The sequence below is a fragment of the Acinonyx jubatus genome, chromosome C1 (genome assembly GCF_027475565.1).
Source record: "Acinonyx jubatus isolate Ajub_Pintada_27869175 chromosome C1, VMU_Ajub_asm_v1.0, whole genome shotgun sequence".
NCBI classification, from domain to species: domain Eukaryota; kingdom Metazoa; phylum Chordata; class Mammalia; order Carnivora; family Felidae; genus Acinonyx; species Acinonyx jubatus.
In genome coordinates this window covers 30,472,642-30,495,398 of record NC_069381.1, presented here as the reverse complement: position 1 = coordinate 30,495,398, position 22,757 = coordinate 30,472,642, and the positions used below count along the sequence as shown (strand labels likewise).

The 22,757-nt window shown below is 41.1% G+C and overlaps 1 protein-coding gene across 9 annotated transcripts in view; it reads left to right on the top strand.

Annotated features, from left to right (window-relative positions):
* The first annotated feature begins 2,469 nt into the window (after nt 1–2,469).
* The window catches only part of TRIT1 (tRNA isopentenyltransferase 1), a 59,390-nt gene continuing 39,102 nt past the window's right edge, over nt 2,470–22,757 (top strand). For 6 of the 9 annotated variants that reach the window (XR_008294163.1, XM_053212096.1, XM_027059560.2 and 3 more), the window contains exon 1: nt 2,470–2,672. Coding sequence is in view for 8 of the 9 variants with exons in the window: in XM_053212096.1 (XP_053068071.1) it covers nt 2,499–2,672 (174 nt within the window). In the remaining variant the exon portion in view is untranslated. Of the gene's footprint in view, nt 2,673–3,371; nt 3,590–22,757 lie in introns of those variants that run through there. The other 3 variants (XM_053212103.1, XM_053212092.1, XM_053212098.1) reach the window with 2 other exon arrangements.

Below are 22,757 nucleotides of genomic sequence, written 5' to 3'. Positions count from 1 at the left end.
TCATTTTTTCATTCCTTTCTCCCCAGTTGCCTTGGTAACCAGCCTCTCCCTCTTTGGGTCTCTCAGTGGTAAATTCCACTCCTCTCTTTTTTCTCTCTCTCATAACAGTCACCTGGTCATGACTTGGACAGTGCTTTCCCATCTGTGAGTGACACTCTGTCATGGTCAGATTGTCATCATGAAATTAGCCTCTCTTTTGCTTTATTTGCATCGTTTCTCCTGCCTGCCGTCTTTCTAGGGGTTGTCATGGTAACCGTACCCTCTGAAAGTCTCCAGGCAAAGGCTCTACAGTTAACAACCATCATGTGAGAGTGTCTGCCAATCTATGGCCACACATCTCGATTTTAAAACCAGCCCCAGGCAGGTACCACAAATTGGAGAGAACAGGCTTTTGATCAAAGCAGACTGGACTGAGAAAAGGAGGTATAGGGGACCCTGGATTCTGATGTTCTCCAAACAATATATGTGGCTACAGGGTTCAGGCTGGGCCTGCAAGAGTGCCCATTATGCCAGCAGTGATCCAAGTGATTGAGAAATGTATTGGCAGTTATTCCAGGCAGGCCTATCATATAATCTAAATTTCCAAGGGTAATTCCTCTGGCCCAAGGGATCCTGGTGATATGACCTGAGAGCTAGGTGGAGCCAAGTAATCTCAGGGAAAAAAAAGTTAACCCTTAAATTGGCTAACAAGGGGTTAGTAAAATACATATTTAGGTATTTTTACACAGTACTGAAAATTTCTCTGCCCTTAGGCTTCTGCTCTTACCTCTTTAGTGAGGCAGATGGGGTGTTACCATTAAAGTAACACCAAGTGTTCAGCAAATGGTGGTTGTTATGTGTTAGAGTATTGTGGCAGACACATTTTGGATATAACTTCATTTTATCCTTATGACAATCCTGAGAGGTAGCTAATGATAAGAAGACTGAGGCTAAGGGGCGTCTGGGTGGCTCAGTTGGTTAAGCATCTGACTCTTGGATTTTGGCCCGGGTCATGATCTCACGATTCGTGAGTCTGAGCCTTGTGTCAGGCTCTGTGCTGACAGTGCAAAACCTGCAAAACCTGCTTTGGGATTCTCTCTCTCTGTACACCCCCCCCCCCCCGCCCTCCCCTGCTGATGCTGTTCTCGCTCTAAAAATAAATACATAAACAAACATTAAGGGGTACATGGGCGGCTCAGTTGGTTAAGTGTCTGATCTCACAGTTCGGTGAGTTCGAGCCCCACATCAGGCTCTGTGCTGACAGTGTGGAGCCTGCTTGGGATTCTGACTCCCTCTCTTTCTGCCCCTCCCCTGCGCTCTCTCTCTGTCTCTCAAAAATAAATAAATAAACTTAAAAGAATAAATAAACATTAAACAAAAGAAAACTGAGGCTAAGAGGTAAAGTGAGGCCATGCAGCAGCTGGTAAGTAGCAGAGTTGGGATTTGAACCCAGCTCTATCATTTCGAAGGTTGTGGTTCTTGAATTTCAGTCTTCTGGTCTCTGCTTTTTTTTTTTTTTTTTTAATGTTTATTCATTTTTGAGAGAGAGAGAGAGAGAGAGAAAGCAGGAGAGGGGCAGAGAGTGAGGGAGACAGAGAACCGAAGCAGGCTCCAGGCTCAGCTCCCAGCTGTCAGCACAGACTGCCCCAACATGGGGCCCGATCCAATAGACTGTGAGATCCTGACCTGAGCTGAAGTCAGACACTGAATACCCAGGTGCCCCTGGTCTTCACTTTCATCTGAGGGTTCCTACTTTATCCTTTCTGCCTTCCTTATTCTTCCTGTTCATATTTTGTGGGTTTACTTGCTTTTCTCTGTTCTCAATCCATCGTTTGCATCCTTTTGCTAAAGAGATGGAAGATTTTGTCCTTCCTTCTGTGTCTGGGTTTGTTTTGTGGGATAAAAACATTAGAGCAGCTGCCCTTGCCTAAGAACTAGACAGATCTGATTCTGGAGAACACCACACTTCTAGTTCAGTGGCTCCAGCACTAGGTAGGCAAACCGTTCTCTTCTCCATTTAACAATGCCTGTTCTGCATCAGGCACTGTGCTAGGCACTGGAGATATTAGCAATGACCTAGACCTAGGCAGAATCTGTTCCTTGCCTTTATGGAACTAACAGCCTGGGGTGGAAGTCAGACAATACACAGGAGTCAGTATATAATTTTATACTGTAATTAGTGGTATGAAGAAAAGAACTAGCTGCTGTGAAAGGAAGAAATAACAGGGATAGATTTGAGATAGGATTGCCATCCCCCATTTAAGAGAGGAGAGAGTTAAAAAAATCTTTTTAATAAATTGATTACCAGTTGTTAAAACAACAAAAAGGGGAGAGGACAGAGTTGAGGCGCTGGCACCAGCTAGTTGAGGGCAGTCAGGTCGAGAGCCTCTCAAGCTCGGAAGTCTTGGTCGCGCCGCTCCCACCTCTCCACTCATCCTAACGGAGTCCTAGGTCTGCGCAGGCGCACTGACGGTTGCCATGGGGACAGCTGCTCCTGCACAAGCGCAGATAGCTTCAAGATGGCGGCGGTAGCGGCTGCACGAGCAGTTTCTGTGGGTTCCGGGCTACGGGGTCTGCAACGGACACTGCCTCTTGTAGTGATTCTTGGGGCGACCGGCACCGGCAAATCCACCCTGGCGTTGCAGCTAGGCCAGCGGCTCGGTGGCGAAATCGTCAGCGCTGACTCCATGCAGGTATGACAGTGCGGCTGTCCACGGGCCTGTGAAACCCAGAGGCCGCGTGCGGGCCTCTGGCGGAGTGGATACCCTGTCGCATGGGTGTAGTGGGTGAACCCTGAGGCTTGTGGGACCGACTGGGCAGGTGAAGGGAACCCATAATTACTACGTGCCCACCCACCATGTGCCAGACGTAGTGCCAGGCGATTGATTGGCTTTCCTCATCTCATTTACTTCTCACGACGTTGCTGTTGTAGATTCTGTTCTCTCCATTTGCGCGTGAGAAAATTCACCTAGGGAGATGGAAGGGCTTTCTCTGTGTCACACAGCGAATAAGGGGAGGAGATAGCATTTGAACCTACAAGGTTGACAGGCGTCCAATAAATATCTTTTGAATGAAAATTATCGCAGAGCCTTTGCTACTTAGAGTATTCAGCGACACCGGTATAAGTTGGTTACCATCTATGAGTGCCTCCTGAGGGTATGGAACAGGATGGATATTCATCGAGACCTGGATTCTAGTTCCGGATCTGCCGTCGGCCACGTGAGCTTAACGTATCTGTGAAGTGGAAAAAAATGCCACCTGCCCTCAGGGCTGTGGTGCTTAATAAGTGAGATCATGAGTTTTATTTTTTATTATTTTGTTTTTAAAATTTTTTTAACGTTTATTTATTTTTGAGACAGAGAGAGACAGGGCATGAACGGGGGAGGGGCAGAGAGAGAGGGAGACACAGAATCGGAAGCCGTCTCCAGCCTCTGAGCCATCAGCCCAGAGCCCTACGCGGGGCTCGAACTCACGGACCGCGAGATCGTGACCTGAGCTGAAGTCGGACGCCCAACCGACTGAGCCACCCAGGCGCCCCGAGATCATGAGTTTTAGAATGAAGAGCAGGGTCCTGAAGAAGGCGGGGGCCATGCACTTGGCAGATATTTGTGTAAGTTGAGGTTAGAGGTTTTTTTTAACCTACTCTGGCTGATGGGAGTCGGGAGGCTTTGTCCTCTTCCCTGAGTTAGAGGAAAAGCCCAGAAGGAGTGTGTACTACACACAGCACCTGGGTGCATTTGGCCTCGGGTTGAGAGTGGGTGACATTTGGGGTAAATCTGTGATGGAGGAATTACACACGCTATTTATTGAGGATAATTTACAGTTAATGAAGTTTTGGAGTAAATGAGGTGCTTGAGTGTGAAACGGCCTGGCACTGAGTCTAGCCCCTACCTGATGGGTACTCAGCAAGGAAGGGCAGTCCTTCCCACTGCACCCCGTAACCCTCGGGGCATGGTTTCATTTGGAGGGACATGACCCATCAACACACATGAAATGATTAGTGTAATTCAACAAATGTTTGTTTGCAACCTCTACGGTGTGTCAGCTTCAAGAGACAGACTTTACTTCAAATCCCAGCCCTGTCTTTTCTAAGGTATGTGATTTCAGCCTGAACTCTGCGCCTTTGTTTCTTCTGTAAAATAGGAAGAAGAATATTAGCGCAACATAATTGTGATGATTAACATGATAAAGTGTGTAAAGCAGTTAATAGTACGGCACGGAGTGCTAAAAACATGACAGGTGCTATTTTCCACAAGGCCCTTTTGGAGAGAAAAACCATAATGCCTCTCCTCAGCGAGTTTTAGTCCAGCTAAACATGAAATAAAGCAGAAGTAGTGTTTGAACTGTGATACTAATGATGCTCTGCAAGGTGGATGGGGCAGGGAGGAGAGAGACTGCAAATGTTAGATTTTATGCTAAAGCATACAGTTTCTGAGAAGGGAGAAGAAGTCAACAAAGACTGGTGTGGTTAGTCATGGAAAGCTCTCTGAAAAGGGACTTGAAAGGTGAAGTTTGGATAGATAAGAAAGAAGAAAGGCATTATGTCAAAGGAGAGAACATGAAGGAAGATTTAGAAGGTGAAATGGGCATGTGTGTATGAAGGATGGTGAAAGGAGGCTGTTTGTTAGGTTTTGCAGATATTGTGGAATGGGGGATGAGTAATATGATGAAGGAAGGCAGTGTGTAAGAAGCATTCGTCTGTGAATAGTGTGCCTGATGAATTGGATTTGGGGGTGGGTGTTAGGAATGCAGGGGAAAAGAAAGATGTCATCATGTCAAAGTGAGTTGACCACTGATCGCTGAAAGAATAATGCACACCATGTGATTCAGGATTCAGGTTTGTGGGCCTGGGAGAGTATGGTGAGCAGGGCAGGAAGTCAGGAAGGTTTGGCACGGCACAGTGGGAGTGGCAACAGGACTTCCAAGGGGAAAGTCTGTTGGGGGGTGGAGAGTGTAACAGGTATGAGCCGTTTCAGGACTCTTGCACTGACTGCCTCTGCCTGGTGGAACTTCTTCATCTGTTTAACCACGTGGCTTGCTTTCTGTCTTCAGTCACATCTTTACTCAGATGTCACCTTATGAGGCCTTCTCTGATCCTCCTATTTAAAATAACACACCACTGCTCCCTGTTCCCATCTTCCTCAAACACCACACGTAGCCCTGTCGAGAGTGTTCTCAGTAAGTCGTCTTAATTTTACATTTATTTAAAATAATTTTTTTTAATGTTTGTTTATTTTTGAAAGAGAGAGAGAGACAGAATGCAAGCGGGGGAAGGGCAGAGAGAGAGAGAGACACAGAATCTGAAGCAGGTTCCAGCTCTCAGCGCAGAGCTGGCTGGACGCGAGGCTCAAACTCAAAAACCGTGAGATATCATGACCTGAACCAAAGTCAGACGCTTAACTGACTGAGCCACCCAGGCGCCCCTTAATTTTACATTTATTTTTAAGTAAGTTAGTGGGTTCTGGCAATGAGTGTTGTATATAGCTCTTTAATAGCTATTACCCATTTCTCAGAAATCTTTCTCTATTCATAGCTGTGTGCCGTAAGGTTGAGGTTGCTAGAGGTTTTGTTGACTGTAAAACAGGTCATGTGTATGGGACAATGAGCCTCATATAGTGCTGATGATACGGTAGACCCTTAATATTTGATGAAGTATTTGTTGACTTGCCGTATTAAAATGGCACATCTTGATCCATTCAGATTTTTCGTGTGGTTATATAAGTAACTAGAGCACGGGAATTACATTTCTTTTGTCCTAGGGACACCACAAGGATTAATTAATGTATGAAAACACTTTGAAGATTATTGAGCCTCCTGAACTGGCTATAGGTTATGTTTAGTTTTGATTGTACTGTGGATATTTGTATCATTTCCTCTTGATTCCCATTGGAGAACTTTGACCTTTGATTTTACTTTTCAGTCCAAATAATGATATAAAGTATCTCTGCCCCATTTATGGGGTTATATGCAGTTCTTCATTCTACCTTTGCTTACCATGCCCCTGTTACATGTTTCACTTGTTTTTTTATCCAGTGGAGGGAGATGGTGCTTTTTAGTGACTTGAGGTTGACTCAGAATTTTTATAAGTGTGTGAACAAAAATGACATTTAAAGAAAGAATTGAAGTATAGTTGATACGCAATGGCACATTAGTTTCAGGTGTACAAAAGGACGTTCTTAATGTTGGATTACCAGCTCCTCGAAAGAGCATTTTCAATTTCAAATAAGTACACAGGCAGAATGATAATAACAACTTAAATTTGCATAGCAAATTTGTTTATAAAATACTTACATATGCTTTTTATTCTGCCTTACCTCGTAAGGTAAATATCATTGTCATTTCACAGGTAAGACAACAGGCCTTGCAGTAAGGTCTGGCAGTAAGTAGCAAACCTGGAGTTGAACATAGGTGTTTACTTTCCACGTCTACTGCCTTATCCACACAGAGCCATCCCCTTTAGATGAGGCAGGAGCTGTGGTGTTCAGTCATTAGAGAGTATTTCTTAACTTGTACGCCACTCTTGTTGCACAGGAGTGTGCTACATTTTGATCAGGATATAAAATGTATTTGAGGATTCATATTGTGAATCATAGTGTGAATTCATAGTGATGTCTGTCAAATGGAGTGTTGAGCCGAGTGGTGGCCACATGAGGCATTGCCTATGGGGATAAAACTTGCTGCAACTAACAGGTATAATTTAATGTCAATAATTTAATGATACTAAAGGCAGAGAATGTTTACTGAAACAAAGGAGAAACTTGGCCTTGTGGGGAGCCTAGTCGGAGCTGTAAACTTTGTTGTACAGCCACACAGACCAAAGGATGACCAAATAGAAAGTGTGATAATTAGAAAGTTCTTTCAGGCTTCCAAGTTGATCTTTTAAAAAACAAATATTTGCTTTTTAATAATCACTTTTGGAATGATGTCCAGAATTTCATATTTCACAAGTATACTAATAATTCAAAAAGGATTGTAAAACACTGTCTTAAATCTTAACTTGTCTAGCACCTCATACTTGTTTCGTTATCCTTTTGTTCTGCCTTAACTGTAGGGTGATCCCAAGGCAACCCCTGTTGGGGCATTTCCCATCCAGGGAAAGTGATTGTTTTTTTTGTGAACATTGAGTAAGTATATCAAGGTAGCTTCTTCAAGGGAAAACCACAATGGAATGTTTAGGGTAGTATATCTAGGGTGATAATATTGTCCTGGAGCCCAACAGATAATGACTTGCTTCTGTAGCCATGTAGCATGTGAAGGTCCTGCCTGGCTTCTTGCTTCCCATTCTCATGCATTTGATTTGTTGAGTGGAAAGTCAGAAACACTCTCTGAGGGATTACTTGCTTAGGGACTCCTGCTGGGCTCTACTTTGGATTTCTGCCTGGCAGGTGTGATTATAGTGAGAAACAACATTTGTGCTTAATTTCCTGAGTTTTCCAAGTGCCGGTTTCACAAATCATAGAAACATAAATATTGTTAGTCAGCAGTAAGAGTCTAAATTTAAGGAGGGTCAGGTAATACAATCCCTGCTTTCCAGGATGGAAAAACTGAGGCACAGAAGATTAAAGAACACACTAGAGATCACGCTGCAAGACACTGGTACACCTGGGAATTGGATCTGGGTCTTCTAACTCCTCTGTAGTGTCTAATATATTGCAGGAAGATGATACTGAAGGTCTTCTTTTCAGACTGAGTCTTTTTATTGGCATGTAAATTCAAGGTACAATGCATCGCCTTCAGTGACTGGATGAAACATTGTACTGAGAAACATGAAGGCACTTGCCAAAAGATGTACAATGACTGCCTGGAAATACAGACTGCCAACTATATGCCACGAGATAAATACACAAAGTGTTCTATTTGGGTTTATAGAGAGGAAGTATCCCTAATGCCTTAGTTCTTCAAGTCCTGTGGAGAAGCAGTAGTCATACATAGGAGCACTGTTCCCTTTATGTTTGTCTAAACCTACAAGAGCAGAAGCAAATGATTTTTGGCAGTCTGACTAGTGAGCAGCCTATGTGTCATCTAATAGATGTGGAGTCTGGGTTCTTTTTGTCTGCTTCGGGACATAATTTAGGAGCAGTATTTTTTTTTTTTTTTAAACCAAAGGACTGTTTGTCTGATAGTGCTCAAGGGAGATCAGGGATGCATGGGAGAGGGATATGAAAGGAGAGAAGGGAGTGTGAATCACGGTGGCTTAGTAGGACACGATATAAAAGCCACAAAAACCTGTTAACCAGGAGAGATGGGGGCTGTCTGGAGGCTGCTTGCCACAACTGAACAGAGGCGATCTTTTAAGAAAAAAAAAAAAGAAAAAAGACTGAGGCTGGGGGTGCCTGGGTGGCTCAGTTGGTTGAGCATCCGACTCTTGATTTCAGCTCCGGCCATGATCTCACAGTCTGTGGGATCAAACCCCATGTCGTGCTCTGTGCTGAGCCTGCCTGGGATTCTCTCTCCCTCTCCCTTTGCCCCTCCCCCACTTGTACGCTCCTTCTTGCTCTCAAAGTAAATAAGCGTTAAAAAAAAAAACAACTGAGCATGACAAGAAGCTAAGAAGGAAGTCTCAAAAGTTTTGCCTCCTCCCAAAAATCTGTCTGCGTCTCTAGATTCCTTGATTCACCTCCACTGTGACTGAATGTAGTTTTCCTTTGGCTAAAGTATTCAGCTTGGTGGGTTGTTCATATACTGTATGTTCACCTTTTTGCAGCGATAGGAAGAACTTTGGAATCAAACCTTTGATGTTTTGTAAGGAAAGAGAAGTCACTACTGGCCATATGAGAAATCGTGGAGGGCACAAATGGGACTTGCAGGTTCAGATTTGTGAAGGTGAGGTGCTGCCCTGAGGCTTCAGGGCCTGGGGCAGGGTGTTGAAATAGCTGTTCTTCAAAAGGAATGTAGTATGTTCTAGGGGTAAAAGTTACTTGGGGTGTGTAAGAATTCACGTATGTGATTCGTATCTACTTGTATGTGTCTTAACTAAATTGGTTTTGGTTTCTTGTGTAGTTTGAATTCTTTAGATAAACTTGAATCAGACTGGGGTCCTCTTTGCCGCCTTGCTTACCTTTGGAGCCCTGGTTCGGAGCTACAGGTTCACCACTGCTGCTTCCTCATTGTGGCATCCAGAGTTCAGGCTCATACCACTACACCATGAACAGTCATAATAATAATAGCAGCAATGTAGTAAGCAATAATAGTCTGTATGCCAGGTACTGTTCTAAAAGTTTGACATGTATTATCTCACTTAGTCTCATCACAGCCTTATCAGGTAGGCACTATCATTATCTCACCCATCCAGAAAATTCCTTTCTTGAACTCTGTCTCTGTGCTATTCTATATTTTTCCCCCACGTCTTCTTACTTATTTGTCCATTCATCCTGCATCCCATTCTTTTCCCCTGTACCCACTGTATACATTTTATCAGACAGAGGAAGAAGACTATTCCTGACAAAAGAACAGCATGAGCAAAGTAAAGGAAGAATAAAAGTGTATGGTATGTTTTCAAGGAATGACCAGGAATTATCTGGCATGGAGGATACTTGAGGAACAGTAGTAAGAGGTAAAACTAAAAATACAGGACCCTGTGAACAAGTTGCAGAGGCCCTTGAAAGGAATGCCAGGAGGCGTGGCGTTTTAAATTCAGAAGTGATAGCGAATCTGTTACATAGGGTAACTCTGATGGAGAGTGGGTTAGAGAGTGATAAACAGCTTAGGATTTGGTTGCATTAGCCTGGGTGAGAGGGGCTGGAGTTGGTCTGTGGCTGGGGAGAAGTAACCATTTCGACATTTTAGAGACAATCAATAGGATTTGGTTTTTGAAAAAAAAATCCAAATAACAGAAAAGTACAAAGGAAGTGTCACCATAGTCTTGGCATCAAAGGTTCAACATTTTAAAATGCTGGTGCACATCCTTTCAGACATTTGTGTATTTTTGCAAATGTGCTTATGTGTTTTTTTGTTTTTATTCCCAATTTTACTGTGGTAACATACACATAAAATTTACCACCTTAACCATTTTTTTTTTTTTTTTTTTTTTTTTTAAACTAAAAGAACCTCTACGGCCAACATTGATTGGGCTTTTGAACTCACGACCTGGAGATTAAAAGTCACATTCTCGGCCAACTGACCCAGCCAGATACCTTCATCTTAACCATTTTTAACTGTACAGCTTAATGGTATTAAGTACGTTCATAATGCTGTGTAACCATAATCACACCATCTATCTCCATAACTTTTTGTCTTGTAAAACTGAAACTCTGTACTCGTTAAACAATACCTCTCCGTTCCTCTTTCCTCCTAGCCCTTGGTAACCACCATTTCACGTTCTATGTCTATGATTTTGACTGCTCTTACATACCTCATATAAATGGAATCATATAATATTTGTCTCTTTTGTGACTGGCTTGTTTCATTTAGCATAATGTCCTGAAGGTTCCATTTATGTGTGTATGTTTCTACATAAATTGACTCATACATTTGCTATTCTTCTGTGTCCTGCTCTCCCCCCAGTCTTAGCAGTATGTTATGGATAACTTTATGTGTTAATGTTACACAACTGTACATCAGTGGTCTCAATATGGGATCATTTTGCCCCCCAGGGGACATTTGCAATTTCTGGAAACATTTTTGGTTGTAACAACTGGGGAGGTTGGTCCCTGACATATATTGGGTAGAGACCAGGAATGCTGCCAAACATCCTACTTTGCATAAAACAGCTCCTCACAACAAAGATTTATTTGGCCCAAAATAGTAATATATTGTACTGAGGTTAAGAAACCCTGTTTACTTTATTGGTTGTTAAATTTTGAAGTAATTTAGATTTACACAAGAGTTTCAAAGATAGAGAGAGTTCTTGTATACCCTTTACCTATCTTCTCCTAAAATTAACATCTTGCATCATCATGGTACATTTGCCAACACTAAGAAATTGACATAGGTACGGTACTGTTAACTGTAGACCTTACTTGGTTCTCACTAGTTATCTACTAATGTCCTTATTCTGTTTCAGGATCCCATCTAGGGTCCCACACTGCATTTAGTTTTCGTGTCTGTTTAGGTTCCTCCAATCTGTGACAGTTTCTCAGACTCTTCCAGTCTATGACTTCAAAACTGTTGAAGGGTACTTATCAGCTATTTTGTAGAATGTTTCTTAATTTGGGTTTCTCATGATTACACTGGCATTACAGATCTGGGGAAAGCATACCCTTCTCATTACATCATATCAGGGTATGATGTCAATATGACTTATTTCTGGTGCTGTTAACGTTAACCTTGATTGTTTGGTTTGGGTTGCATCTGCCAGATTTTGCCACTGTGAAGCCCCATTTGTTAGAAATGACTTGCTAAGTCCGGCCCACATTGAAGGGGAGGGGATTTAAGCTCTACCTCCTGAAGGGAGGAATATCCAAGAATGTGTGGATGTATGTTAAAAGCACCACAATAATTAATAAATATTTTAGAGGAGATACTTTGAGACAATTCAGATGTCCTGTTTTTCCTTAAAGTTTCACTCACTAATTTAAGGATTTGTCAGTGGATCATTCCTGCTGCAGTTACTATGATAATTTACTTCATTCCTTCTACTTTTATGAATTGTAATTTTTGTGGAATGAGTTGTCCTTTTTCCTCACTTATTTACATCATTTACTTGTATAGTATGGATATTTATTTTATTCTTTGGGTTATAATCCAATACGGTGTTGTTTTGTTGCTCAGATTATTCCAACTTTGGTTATTGAGCGCTCTTTCATATTGACTCTGTGTCCTTTGGCATGCCTCCGTGTTTGTTTAGTACTTCCTTTCTGGCACTGCAAGATGCTCCCAGCTTATGTTTGTCTTGTCCCAGCCCTAGAATCAGCCATTTTCCCAAGGAGCCCTGATTCCTTTTATTGGTGAATGTTTTTCTTTTGTTTTGTTTGTTTTTTTGTGTGAATGGTATTTAGAAACCAAAATCTGGGGCTCCTGGGTGGCTCAGTCGGTTGGGCGGCCGACTTCGGCTCAGGTCATGGTCTCACGGGTTCGTGAGTTCAAGCCTCTCGGTCAGGCTCTGTGCTGACAGCTCAGAGCCTGGAGTTTGCTTCAGATCCTGTGTGTGTGTATGTGTGTCTCTCTCTCTGCCCCTCTCCCACTGTCTCTCTCTTAAAAATAAACATTAACATTTTTTTTTAATAAAAAAAAAAAAATGAAACCAAAATCTGGATGCTGGGTGTGTTTGTTGCTATTGGGATATCATTGTTTCTTGTCTCTTTGGTGGAAAAACCTAGGAAACGTGCTTATGTACACTAATCCTTGTATACACAAATATCTATGTTTATGTCTGTATCTATCTACATATATATGAAAATAAACATGTGTTTATACAAATATCTCTGACTCTACTCTGGCACCACAGGATCCATCCCAATGTTCTCTATTTGTGTTCTCTTTCTCAGAGAGTAAGAAATTTGGCTTCTCATTGGCTATAATATATTTATTTATTTATGCAACCTGTAAAGTAGTTTCAGTAGTTACTTATGTAAGAAACAAACTTAACAATTAAAACATTTTTTTAATGTTTATTTATTTTTGAGAGAGAGAGACAGAGAGACAGAGCACGACTGGGGGAGGGGCAGAGAGAGAGGGAGACACAGAATCTGAAGCAAGCTCCATGTTCGAGCTTTCAGGACAAAGTCCCACAGGACAGAGCCCCACACGGGGCTCGAACTCACAAACTGTGAGATCACGACCTGAGCCAAAGTCAGATGGCCCAACCGACTGAGCCACCCAGCCGCCCCAACAATTTACCAATTAGGTATAATGTTTGTATACAGTTCTTTTTGTTCATTTTAGCCTATAGTATCTAGTCATAATGTTATACACAGTTATTTAGGTAAGCTCCTTTTTTTCCCCCTCCACTGCCCTTCAGTGAGGTAATGCTGTGCATTTGTAACACAGGTAGATTCATTTATTGCAGTCTGCATTCTATCCTGGGTTCCCCAGAAGTTGTTTTTTTTGTTTTGTTTTTTTAAATTGCATACAGTAAAGTGCATTCTTTGTTGAGTACAGTTTTATGGGTTTTGACAAATGCAGAGTCAGGTTTCCACCATCACAGTACCGTACTAAACGGTTCCATCACTCTAAAAATTTTCTTGTATGGCCTCTTTGTAGTCAGCTCTTCTACCTATCCCACCTTTCAACAACCACTGATCTGTTTTCCATCCCCTTGTTTTTTGCCTTTTCTGGAATGTAATGTACATGGAATCATACAATATGCAGCCTTTGGGGTCTGGCTTTTTCACCTAGCAAAAAGTACCTTTTAAATCTCCCAAGTCCGTTACTCTTTATTGCTAAGTGTCATTCCATTGTATGGATGTACCATAGTATGCCAGTTCACCTAAGAGAGGACATGTGAATTTCCAGTTTTTAGCACTTATAAAGAAAGCTGTTAAAAACATTCATGTGCCGATGGTTTAACTTTATAGGAAACCCTTAAAGGATTTTCCAAAATGGCTGTGCCATTTTGCATTCCTACCAGCAGTGAATGAGAATTTCTGTTCCTCTGTATCCTCCCCAGGATTTGGTATTGTCTTTTTTTTTTTTTTTAATTTTAGCAATTCTAATAGGTATGTACTGGTATCTCAGGGTGGTCAATTTACATTTCCCTAAAGGCTAATGATGTTGAGCATCTTTTCATATGCTTATTTGCCATCTGTGTGTCTTTGAAGCGTTTGTCAGATTTTTTGGTGGATGCGTTTGTCTTATTCTTGACTTTTAAGAGTTCTTTATATATCCTGGGTACAAATTCTTTATTAGATTTGTTATTTGCCAGTATTTTCTCCTGCTCTGTGGCTTATTTGTTTTTCATTTTCTTCACAGTGTCTTTGACAGAACAAAAGTTTTAAATTTTCACAAAGTCCAATTTTTTTTTCTTTTATGGATTGTGTCTTTGGTTTCCTACCCTAAAAACTCATTGGCAACCCCAAGGTCATGCAGATTTTCTTGCCATTTTTTAAAAAAGTTTTAAATGTTTTATTTATTTTTGAGAGAGCGAGAGCTAGTGAAAGAGCGTGGGGAAGGGGCAGAGAGAGAGGGATACATAGAATCTGAAGCAGACTCCAGGCTCTGAGCTGTCAGCACAGAGCGGGACACAGGACTTGAACTCATGAACCGCGAGATCATGGCCTGAGCCAAAGTCAGAAGCTTTACCAACTGAGCCACCCAGGCGCCCCTCACCATTTATTAAGAGAAGTATTATTTAAAGAAAAATTGTATAGTTTTGCATTTTACATGTAGGTTTGTGAGCTGTTCTGAATAAATTTTTGTATAAGGTATGATATTATGGACATCCAGTTGTGCCAGCACTAATTTTGAAAGGCTAGCCTTTCTCCATTAAATTGCCTTTGTACTTCTGTCAAAAGCCAGTTTATATTTGTGCGGGTCTATTTCTGGGCTGTGTTCTGTTCCATTCATCTATGTGTCTCTTCTTTTGCCAATATTGCATTGTCTTGATTACAGTGGCTTTATAATAAGTCTTGAAATTGGATAGCGTAAGCCTTCCAACTTTCTACTTGGTTGTTTTTAACCTACGGGTAGTCTATTTTTTTTTAATTAATTTATTTTTTTTATTTTGAGAGAGAGCACAAGCACAGGAGGGGCAGAGAGAGAGAGAGAGAGAGAGAGAGAGAGAGAGAGAGAATCTCAAGCAGGCTTCACGCTTTCAGCACGGAGCCCAATGTGGGGCTCGATCCCATAAACCATGAGATCATGACCTGAACCAAAATCAAGAGTCAGGTGCTTAAGCAACTGAGCCACCCAGGCACCCCATCTGTGTAAGTCTGTTTTATAGATGTATCATAATTAATGAGGTTTCTACTGAAGGACATTTAAAGGGTTGTTTTTTGCTATAATAAATGATGCTGAGATGAACATCTTCACACATACATCTTTTTGGACTGTGTGATTCCTTTTTCAGGATAATTCCTAGAATGGGAATACTGGGTAAGATATAAACATTACCTCTTTTTTCCTCCCAATTTTCTGAGGTTATTAGAGGTTATATTATTTTTCTCATTGAGGTAAAATTCATATGATGTCAGCCATTTTAAATTGTTTTTTGTTTTTTAAAGTTTATTTATTTTGCAGGAGAGAGCACACACATGGGAGAGGGGCAGAGAGAGTGGGAGAAAGAGAATCTCAAGTAGGCTCTGCTCTGTCAGTGCAGAGCCGGATGTGGGGCTTGATCTCATGAACCATGAAATAATGACCTGGGCCAAAATCAAGAGTCAGACATTTAAACATCTGAACCACACAGGTGCCCAGCATCAGCCACTTTAAAGTGAATGATTCTGGGGCATCTGGCTGGCTCAGTCAGTAGAACATGTGGCTCTTGATCTCAGGGTTGTGAGTTCGAGCCCCATGTTGGGTGTATGGATTACTTAAAAAATCATATCTTTAAAGTGAACGATTCAGTGTCATTTGGTATATTCACAGTGGTGTACAACCATACCCTCTGTCTAGTTCCAAAATATTTCCACCACCCCAAAAGAAAACCCCATACCCATTAAGCAGTTACTTGCCCATTTTCCCTTCCCTCCCAGCTCCTGGCAAATACTTGTCTGCTTTCTGTCCCTATAGATTTTACCTATTCCAGATATTTCATATAAATGCAATCATATAATCTGTTAGCATGTATTGGTAATTTGTTCCTTTTTATGGTTGAATAATTTTCCTTTGTATGTATAGATCACAATTTGTCCCATCTATTGATGGGCATTAGTACCTTAGGCTATTATGAATAGTGCTACTGTGAACTTGTATGTATATGTACATGTATTTGTTTGATTATCTGTTCTTAGTTATTTTTGGGTAATACCTAGGCGTAGAATTGCTGGGTCATGGTAATTCTATGTCTACCTTTTTGAGGAATTGCCAAACTGTTTTACACAATGGCTATATTATTTTACATTCCCACCAGCAGTGTGTAAGGGTATCAATTTCTCTACCTTGTCTCCAATACTTGTTATTTTTCCTTTTAAAAAATTATGTTTAACTTTTATTATTTTTTTAGTTTTGTTTATTTTAAGACAGAGAGGGCACAAGCCGGGGAGAGGCAGAGAGAGAATCCTAAGCAGGCTTTGCACTCCATGCTGAGCTCAACATGGGGCTTAGTCTCATAACGGTGAAATCATGACCTAGCCAAAATCAGGAGTTGGACGCTCAAACGATTGAGCCATCCAGGCACCCTTTTCCTTTTTAATAAAATTTTCCTTGAAAAAAAAAATTATAGCATCCTAGTGGGTGTGAAAGTGGTATCACTTTGAGAGTTTTGATTTACATTTTCTTAGTGGCCATTTGTGTAATATCTTCTTTGGAAAAAATATCTATTTAGGTCTTGTGTTCATTTTTTTTTTTTTTAATGTTTATTTTTGAGATGAGAGAGACAGAGTATGAGTGGGGGAGGGGCAGAGAGAGAGGGAGACACAGAATCCCAAGCAGGCTCTAGGCTCTGAGCTGTCAGCACAGAGCCGGATGTGGGGCTTGAACCCAGGAACCGTGAGATCGTGAGCTGAGCTCAAGTAGGACACTCAGCTGACTGAGCCACCCACTCGCCCCTTGTGTTCATTTTTAAATTGGGTTGGTTGTCTTTTTGTTGCTGGTTGGCACACATTACATTTTGATACATATTGCCAGACTTTTGGTTTGAAGAAAGTTTGTATCAGTGGTATGTGTATTTTTGTTCACCCTTGCAATTCTGTGTATTACCTATCTTTTCATTATTATAGTTTGGCAAACAAATGAATTTCATTTTGATTTCATTTCTTTGGTTAATTGTCTTTTCAAGGGTGCATTGGTCATTTGTGTATTGCTTGTTTTAATTCCTTGCTCATACCTGTTAAGCCCACTTCTATATAATGGTTTTCATTTATGTGTTTATTGCTTTGTAAGAGTTTTTTGTGTATTGTAAGTTTGAATCCTTTACGCAGTCTCATGTATTGGAAGTATTTTTTTCAGTTGGTCATTTGTCTTTTGACTTGTATGATTTTTTTGGGGTCATAATAAATGTTTTAGGTTTGTATGTTCTCATACTTTTTGTGAGTACATGTTACTTTTAACATTCTTTTAGAAAGAGAATGTTATGGGGGGGCACCCGGCTAGCTCAGTCAGTAGAACATGGACTCTTGTTCTCTGGGTGATGAGTTCAAGTCCCATGTTGCGCATAGAGCCTACTTTATTATTTTTTCTTAAAGATTTAAAAGATTTAAAAACTTTTTAAAATGTTTATTTATTTTTGAGAGAGAGAGAGAGAGAGAGAGAGAGAGAGGCAGGCAGAGCGTGAGCCAGGGAGGGGCAGAGAGAGAGAGAGGGAGACACAGAATCCGAAGCAGGCTCCAGACTCTGAGCTGTCAGCACAGAGCCCAGTATGGGGCTCCAACTCATGAACAGTGAGACCATGACCTGAGCTTAAGTCAGACGCTTAACTGATTGAGCCACCCAGGTGCCCCGAGTCTGCTTTAAAAAAAAATGAGAATGTTATAATAGATTTATAATGTATTGAACTGTTGGAACTTACAGATGTGAACAAAAAGTATTGTTGATGCTCTGGTGTAAATGAAGGTATACTCAGGCCTCCTTGCCTTCAGCATGCCTGTTGCTCTTTGCTTGCAGTCCCCTACATGCATAATTACAGATGGAATATGGGATTCTGTGTTGTCCAGGTGGGTACTTTTGGTTAGCTACCCCACTACCCAGTTTCCTTACTTTCCTTTTTTTTTTTTTTGGTTTACATCTTGCTAGTGCCTAGCATCATAACTTGTAACGGTGGTTCTCACTCCGAGGTGCACATTGTAATCACCTGGGTAGCATTAAAAAACATTGATGCTCAGGCTTATAGTATTCAGAAAGTGTGTATTGATTAGAATTAGATTTAGATGATTTGCCTAATAGGCAAATGTTTCCTAATTTATAGTCTGTCTTTACTCTGAGGTCTTCATTTAGCTTGTTTAGCCTAGCAGGCAGTTTTATTTACTGAGAAAACTGGGTTTTAGTCTCAGCTTTGCCACTAACTCGCTGTACTTATAACCTGGGACAAGATACTGCCCTCTCTGGGCTTTAGTTTCCTCTCTGGCTATATTAGTGAGGGAGGACTGATTAGATCAGATCAGGGTTGGGCAGACTTTTTCTGTTAAGGTCCAGTTAGTAAATATTTTAGGCTTTGTGGGTCATACAGTGTCTGTCAGTGTCTATTTTATTTATTTTTTATTTGTTTTGAGAGAAAGAGTGGGCATGCTTGTGTGTGGGAGGGGCAGAGAGAGAGAGAGAGAGAGAGAGGGAGGGAGGGAGAGAATCCCAAGCAGGCTTCGCACTGTCAGCACAGACCCTGAAGCCAGGCTTGATCCCCATGAATCCCAAGATCATGACCTGAGCTGAAATAGACACTTAACCAGCTGAGCCACACAGGCTCTCCTGTCTGTCATGGTGTCTAAAGCTCCTTTTAGCTCTGGTATTTTGTGGTTCTCTTGTTTCAAACCCTAGCCAGGGGTCTCACCTCGAAACACCAAGAAAAATCTTGTTTAATAACCACCAATTAAATATAGATAATGCCAAGCACTTCTATAGTGCTTATTACCATTTGCCTGCCATTATTCTAAGTATTTCATCTATATTAACTCTAATCTCCAGAATAACATAGTGAGGAGTGTAGGTACTATTATTATTATTATTATTCCCATTTTATAGATTAGGATACTTGAGGCAAGGAAAACTAAGATACTTAAATATCCTGTGAAATGAAGTTGGGTAGTGGAGTCAGAATTTGAACCCATGCTTCTGGCTCCATCATACACTGTTGGCTTTCCCTAACTTAGATACAGACCTCCAAATAATATATGCTCTATCTCAGGTATCTTAAAATAAAATCTCACTGAAACCGTCAAAAGTGGGCCAATCTGGAGGCTGTAAAATTGGCCACAAGAAGAGCTTTATTATTGATTTTATTTTCTCAAAAGAGCCCTTTTGTTTCTGTTCCAGCATTATGGTCACATGGCATCGTCTTTGTTTATATTTTCAGCTTTCTATCATATTTACTGTTCAAAACCTTGAAGGGGTTCAGTGTATGGAAGCTGTCTTCTCAGTTTCTGGAATTTAATTTCACCTTAGTAGGAATTCATTACTTCAGTCAAGCAAACAGACTAGAGTCAAATGGGAATAAAAACTCCTCATGAGAGGCAGCAGAAACAGCTTGTGTTATAGGCAGGGCATCTAGGCTTTAGTCGTGTCTCTATTGCCAGCCAATTATATATGCAGGGGAGCTCCCTGAGCCTCTGTATTCTCAAGTATAAAATTTCAGGTGATCGGACCGGGTAGATGATCTCGGAATTTCCTTACATCCATGCTTTGCCAGGGCTTGCAGGTGGACTTCTAAGCAGCCACTGCAGAGGCTCTCCGTTGCAGAGTTTCTCATACTTCAACTTTAAAGTATGTTAAAAGTATGTTAACTTTAAAGTATGCCGGTTTTGCATTCTCTACCCTGATCTGTCTGCATTTATTTACCTATTTACTTATTTAAACGTTTATTTATTTATTGAGAGGGACGAGTGGGGAAGGGCAGAGAGAGAGAGAGAGAGAGAGAGAGAGAGAGAGAGAGAATCCCATGCAGGCTCCGCACTGTCAGCACGGAGCCCGATGTGGGGCTTGAAGTCAGGAACCACTAAATCATGACCTGAGGCAAAGAAATCAAGACTCAGATGCTCAATCTACTGAGCCACCCAGGTGCCCCTGTCTACATTTATTTAGATGTAAAAATTCATGTTTTATGTTCTTTTTACCAATTAGGAAGATCCGGTGCTTAAGAAGAATGCATAGTGTACTTATTATGTATGCACCTCTCAGTTTGAGAAGCATGGCCTTGTATTATGATTGTAGTTCCTTTTCCCTTAAATAGAGATAGCCATTGGAGGACCAAAAGTCTCTATCTGCACTACAAATTCCAAACCACTCCTCTCACTAGACTGAACACATCAGGTACAGGTTCTCCCACTTTCTGAGCATCTTAATCTGTCTGATTTAGTCAGCATGTCTGCAGTTGAACTTCTGCCAAGCAAAGCTAAAAGGAGTAGTTGCCTGCCCTGTTCCTGCAGCTAATTCATTCTTTCTTAATAAAGTGTACATTTTTTAAGAAGTTATCCTTTTATTAAGAAAGAAAAGTTAAATAGGGTGCCTGGGTGGCTCAGTCGGTGGTTAAGCGTCTGACTTTTGATTTCAGCTCAGGTCTTGATCTCAGGGTTGTGAGTTCAAGCCCTACATTGGGCTCCGTGCTGGGTGTGAAGCCTACTAAGAAAGAGAGAAAGAGAGAGGGACGGAGGGAAGGAAGTTAGGCAAGAGATTTGACCTTTTCTCTACTTTTCCACATCTCTTCATTTGAATAATCAAATTCAAAATCTTTAAAAAAAATTTTTTTTAAGTGTTTTCTTTATTTTTGAGACAGAAAGAGACAGAGCATGAGCAGGGGAGGGGCAGAGAGAGAGCGAGACACAGACTCTGAAGCAGGCTCCAGGCTCTGAGCGGTCAGCACAGAGCCCAACACGGGGCTCGAACTCACGAACCGCGAGATCATGACCTAAGCCGAAGTCGGATGCTCAACCGACTGAGCCACCCAGGTGCCCCAAATTCAAATTCTTTTAATCAAAAAGGAAAATCAACTTTTGGTGATAGAGGCAGGAAAGCGATTGAAGGATTTCAGGATCTAATTTGGATTGGGAAGGAAATGAAGTTAAAAGGGGGAAGATAACTTATGAGGAAGAAACCAAACAAGCATCATAGCCAACCTGAACTCAGACAGAGCTCCACAATCTGCCCAGTGTCCAGGATCTTGCTGATTAACACACTTATTAGGGCCACCCTACAGCATAAAAACCCTAAAGGGTTGGAGCCACGTTTCCTGGATTTTAAGTCCTAGCCCCACTACTTACTAGCTATGCAACCTCTCTGTGCTTCACATTTTTTTTTTATGTTTATTATTTATTTTGAGAGAGACAAAGATAACACAAGGGTGGGAGGGGCAGAGAGAGAGACGGAGAGAGAGAATCCCAAGCAGACTCCACGCTGTCAGCACAGAGCCTGATGAGGGGCTCAAACCCATGAAACCGTGATATCCTGACCTAAACCAAAACCACCCAGGGATTTTGGGGAGTTTCTCCATGGTGAAATTTCTTTGGACCAGGGTTTCTCAACTTCAGGACTATTGACATTTTGGGTTGGGATAATTTTTTGCTGTGTGAGCTCTTATTTCCTTGTAGTATCCAGTTAAATACCTAGAACATTAAATGTTTGGTGGTTATGATATTTAAAGAAGATGGTACAGTCACACTTTAATGTCTCTTAGAAACTTTAAATCACGTATGTCTTTATAGTACAGTTATTTGTATCTCTGTTTCTTCTAGCCTGGACTCCTTGAGGACAGGGACCCTTTCTTAATCTTCTTTGCATGCCTAACATCTTGCAGATTACCTGGCACATAATAGACTCAGTAAATGTTTGCAGAGATAAGTCAGTTATGTTGATAATTGGCTAAGTAGGTTAAACCTGGGATTTTTCAGAATATTTCAGCTATCAGACCTCACAAAGAGGCCAGAGCCTCCTTAGTATTGACAGAATCTGATTTGTGCAGAGAGAAGCATTTTATCCACTCATTTCTGTGTACACAGATCACAGGTGTCTTCTGGGAGAGTAGGAGATGGAACCAAGTGGCATACTGCCTTTAAAAGATAACACAAACCTTTAAGCTCTTCTTAGCACCCAGGGCTGCCTGTTCTATAGGCGAAGTCACACTGAAACTATAATTGAAGCTGGAAAATAGGTGGAATGTAAAGCAATCAGCTACAAACCTGACTTACCCTGGTAGAATGTTGTTTTGTGGGCAGGTAATAAGCCCAGTTGGGGCATTTGCAATATAAATATCTGTATGGACCAAATGTGACGTTTACAAAATTGATTGGTTTCTAAATTTGTTTAGATATTTATCCTTCGTGCATATGTGTAAAATGTTGCTGTGTTTTTGCTTTTTGGCTGGGTGGTATGATTTTAATTGATAAGCAATGTATGCCCTAAAATGCATCATTCATGGGGCACCTGGCTGGCTCAGTTGGTGGAGCATGTGACTCTTTATCTCAGGATTATGCGTTCAAGCCCCCTGTTGGGTGTAGAGATTACTTAAAAGTAAAATCTTAAATGCATAATTCGTAGGTGTACAAAAAGTGAAAATACCTGTGTAGGGGTGCCTGGGTGGCTCAGTCAGTTAAGCGTCGACTCTTGGTTTCAGCTCAGGTCACGATCTCACAGTTCATGAGTTTGCTGCCTTGCTCCCTCTTGCCCCAGCTTGCTCTCTCTTTCTCTCTCTCTCTCTCAAAAAAATGAAACATAAAAAAATTTTAAAAGTGAAAATACCTGTGTAACCACAACTCAGTTCAAGAAGTAGAACGTTACCAGTCGTGTCAATAGTTTTGAAAATTGTGATTTGATCCAGCAATTCCACTTCTGGGTGTATATTTAAAAGAATTGAAAAATTCAGCAAATGTTTGAAAATTTCATTTCATTGCAGATAATTCACTGTTTTCTCATTGTGCTGAAAATCTGTCATCCAAGTCTTTCGTTGTTATTGTGGTAAAGTATACATGACATAAAATGTACCATTTTACCATGCATTAAGCACATTCACATTGTTCTGCAACCTTCACACTCTATCTCCAGATCTTTTTCATCTTCTCAACTGAAATTCTGTACCCATTTTTTTTAAGTAAAAAAAAATTTTT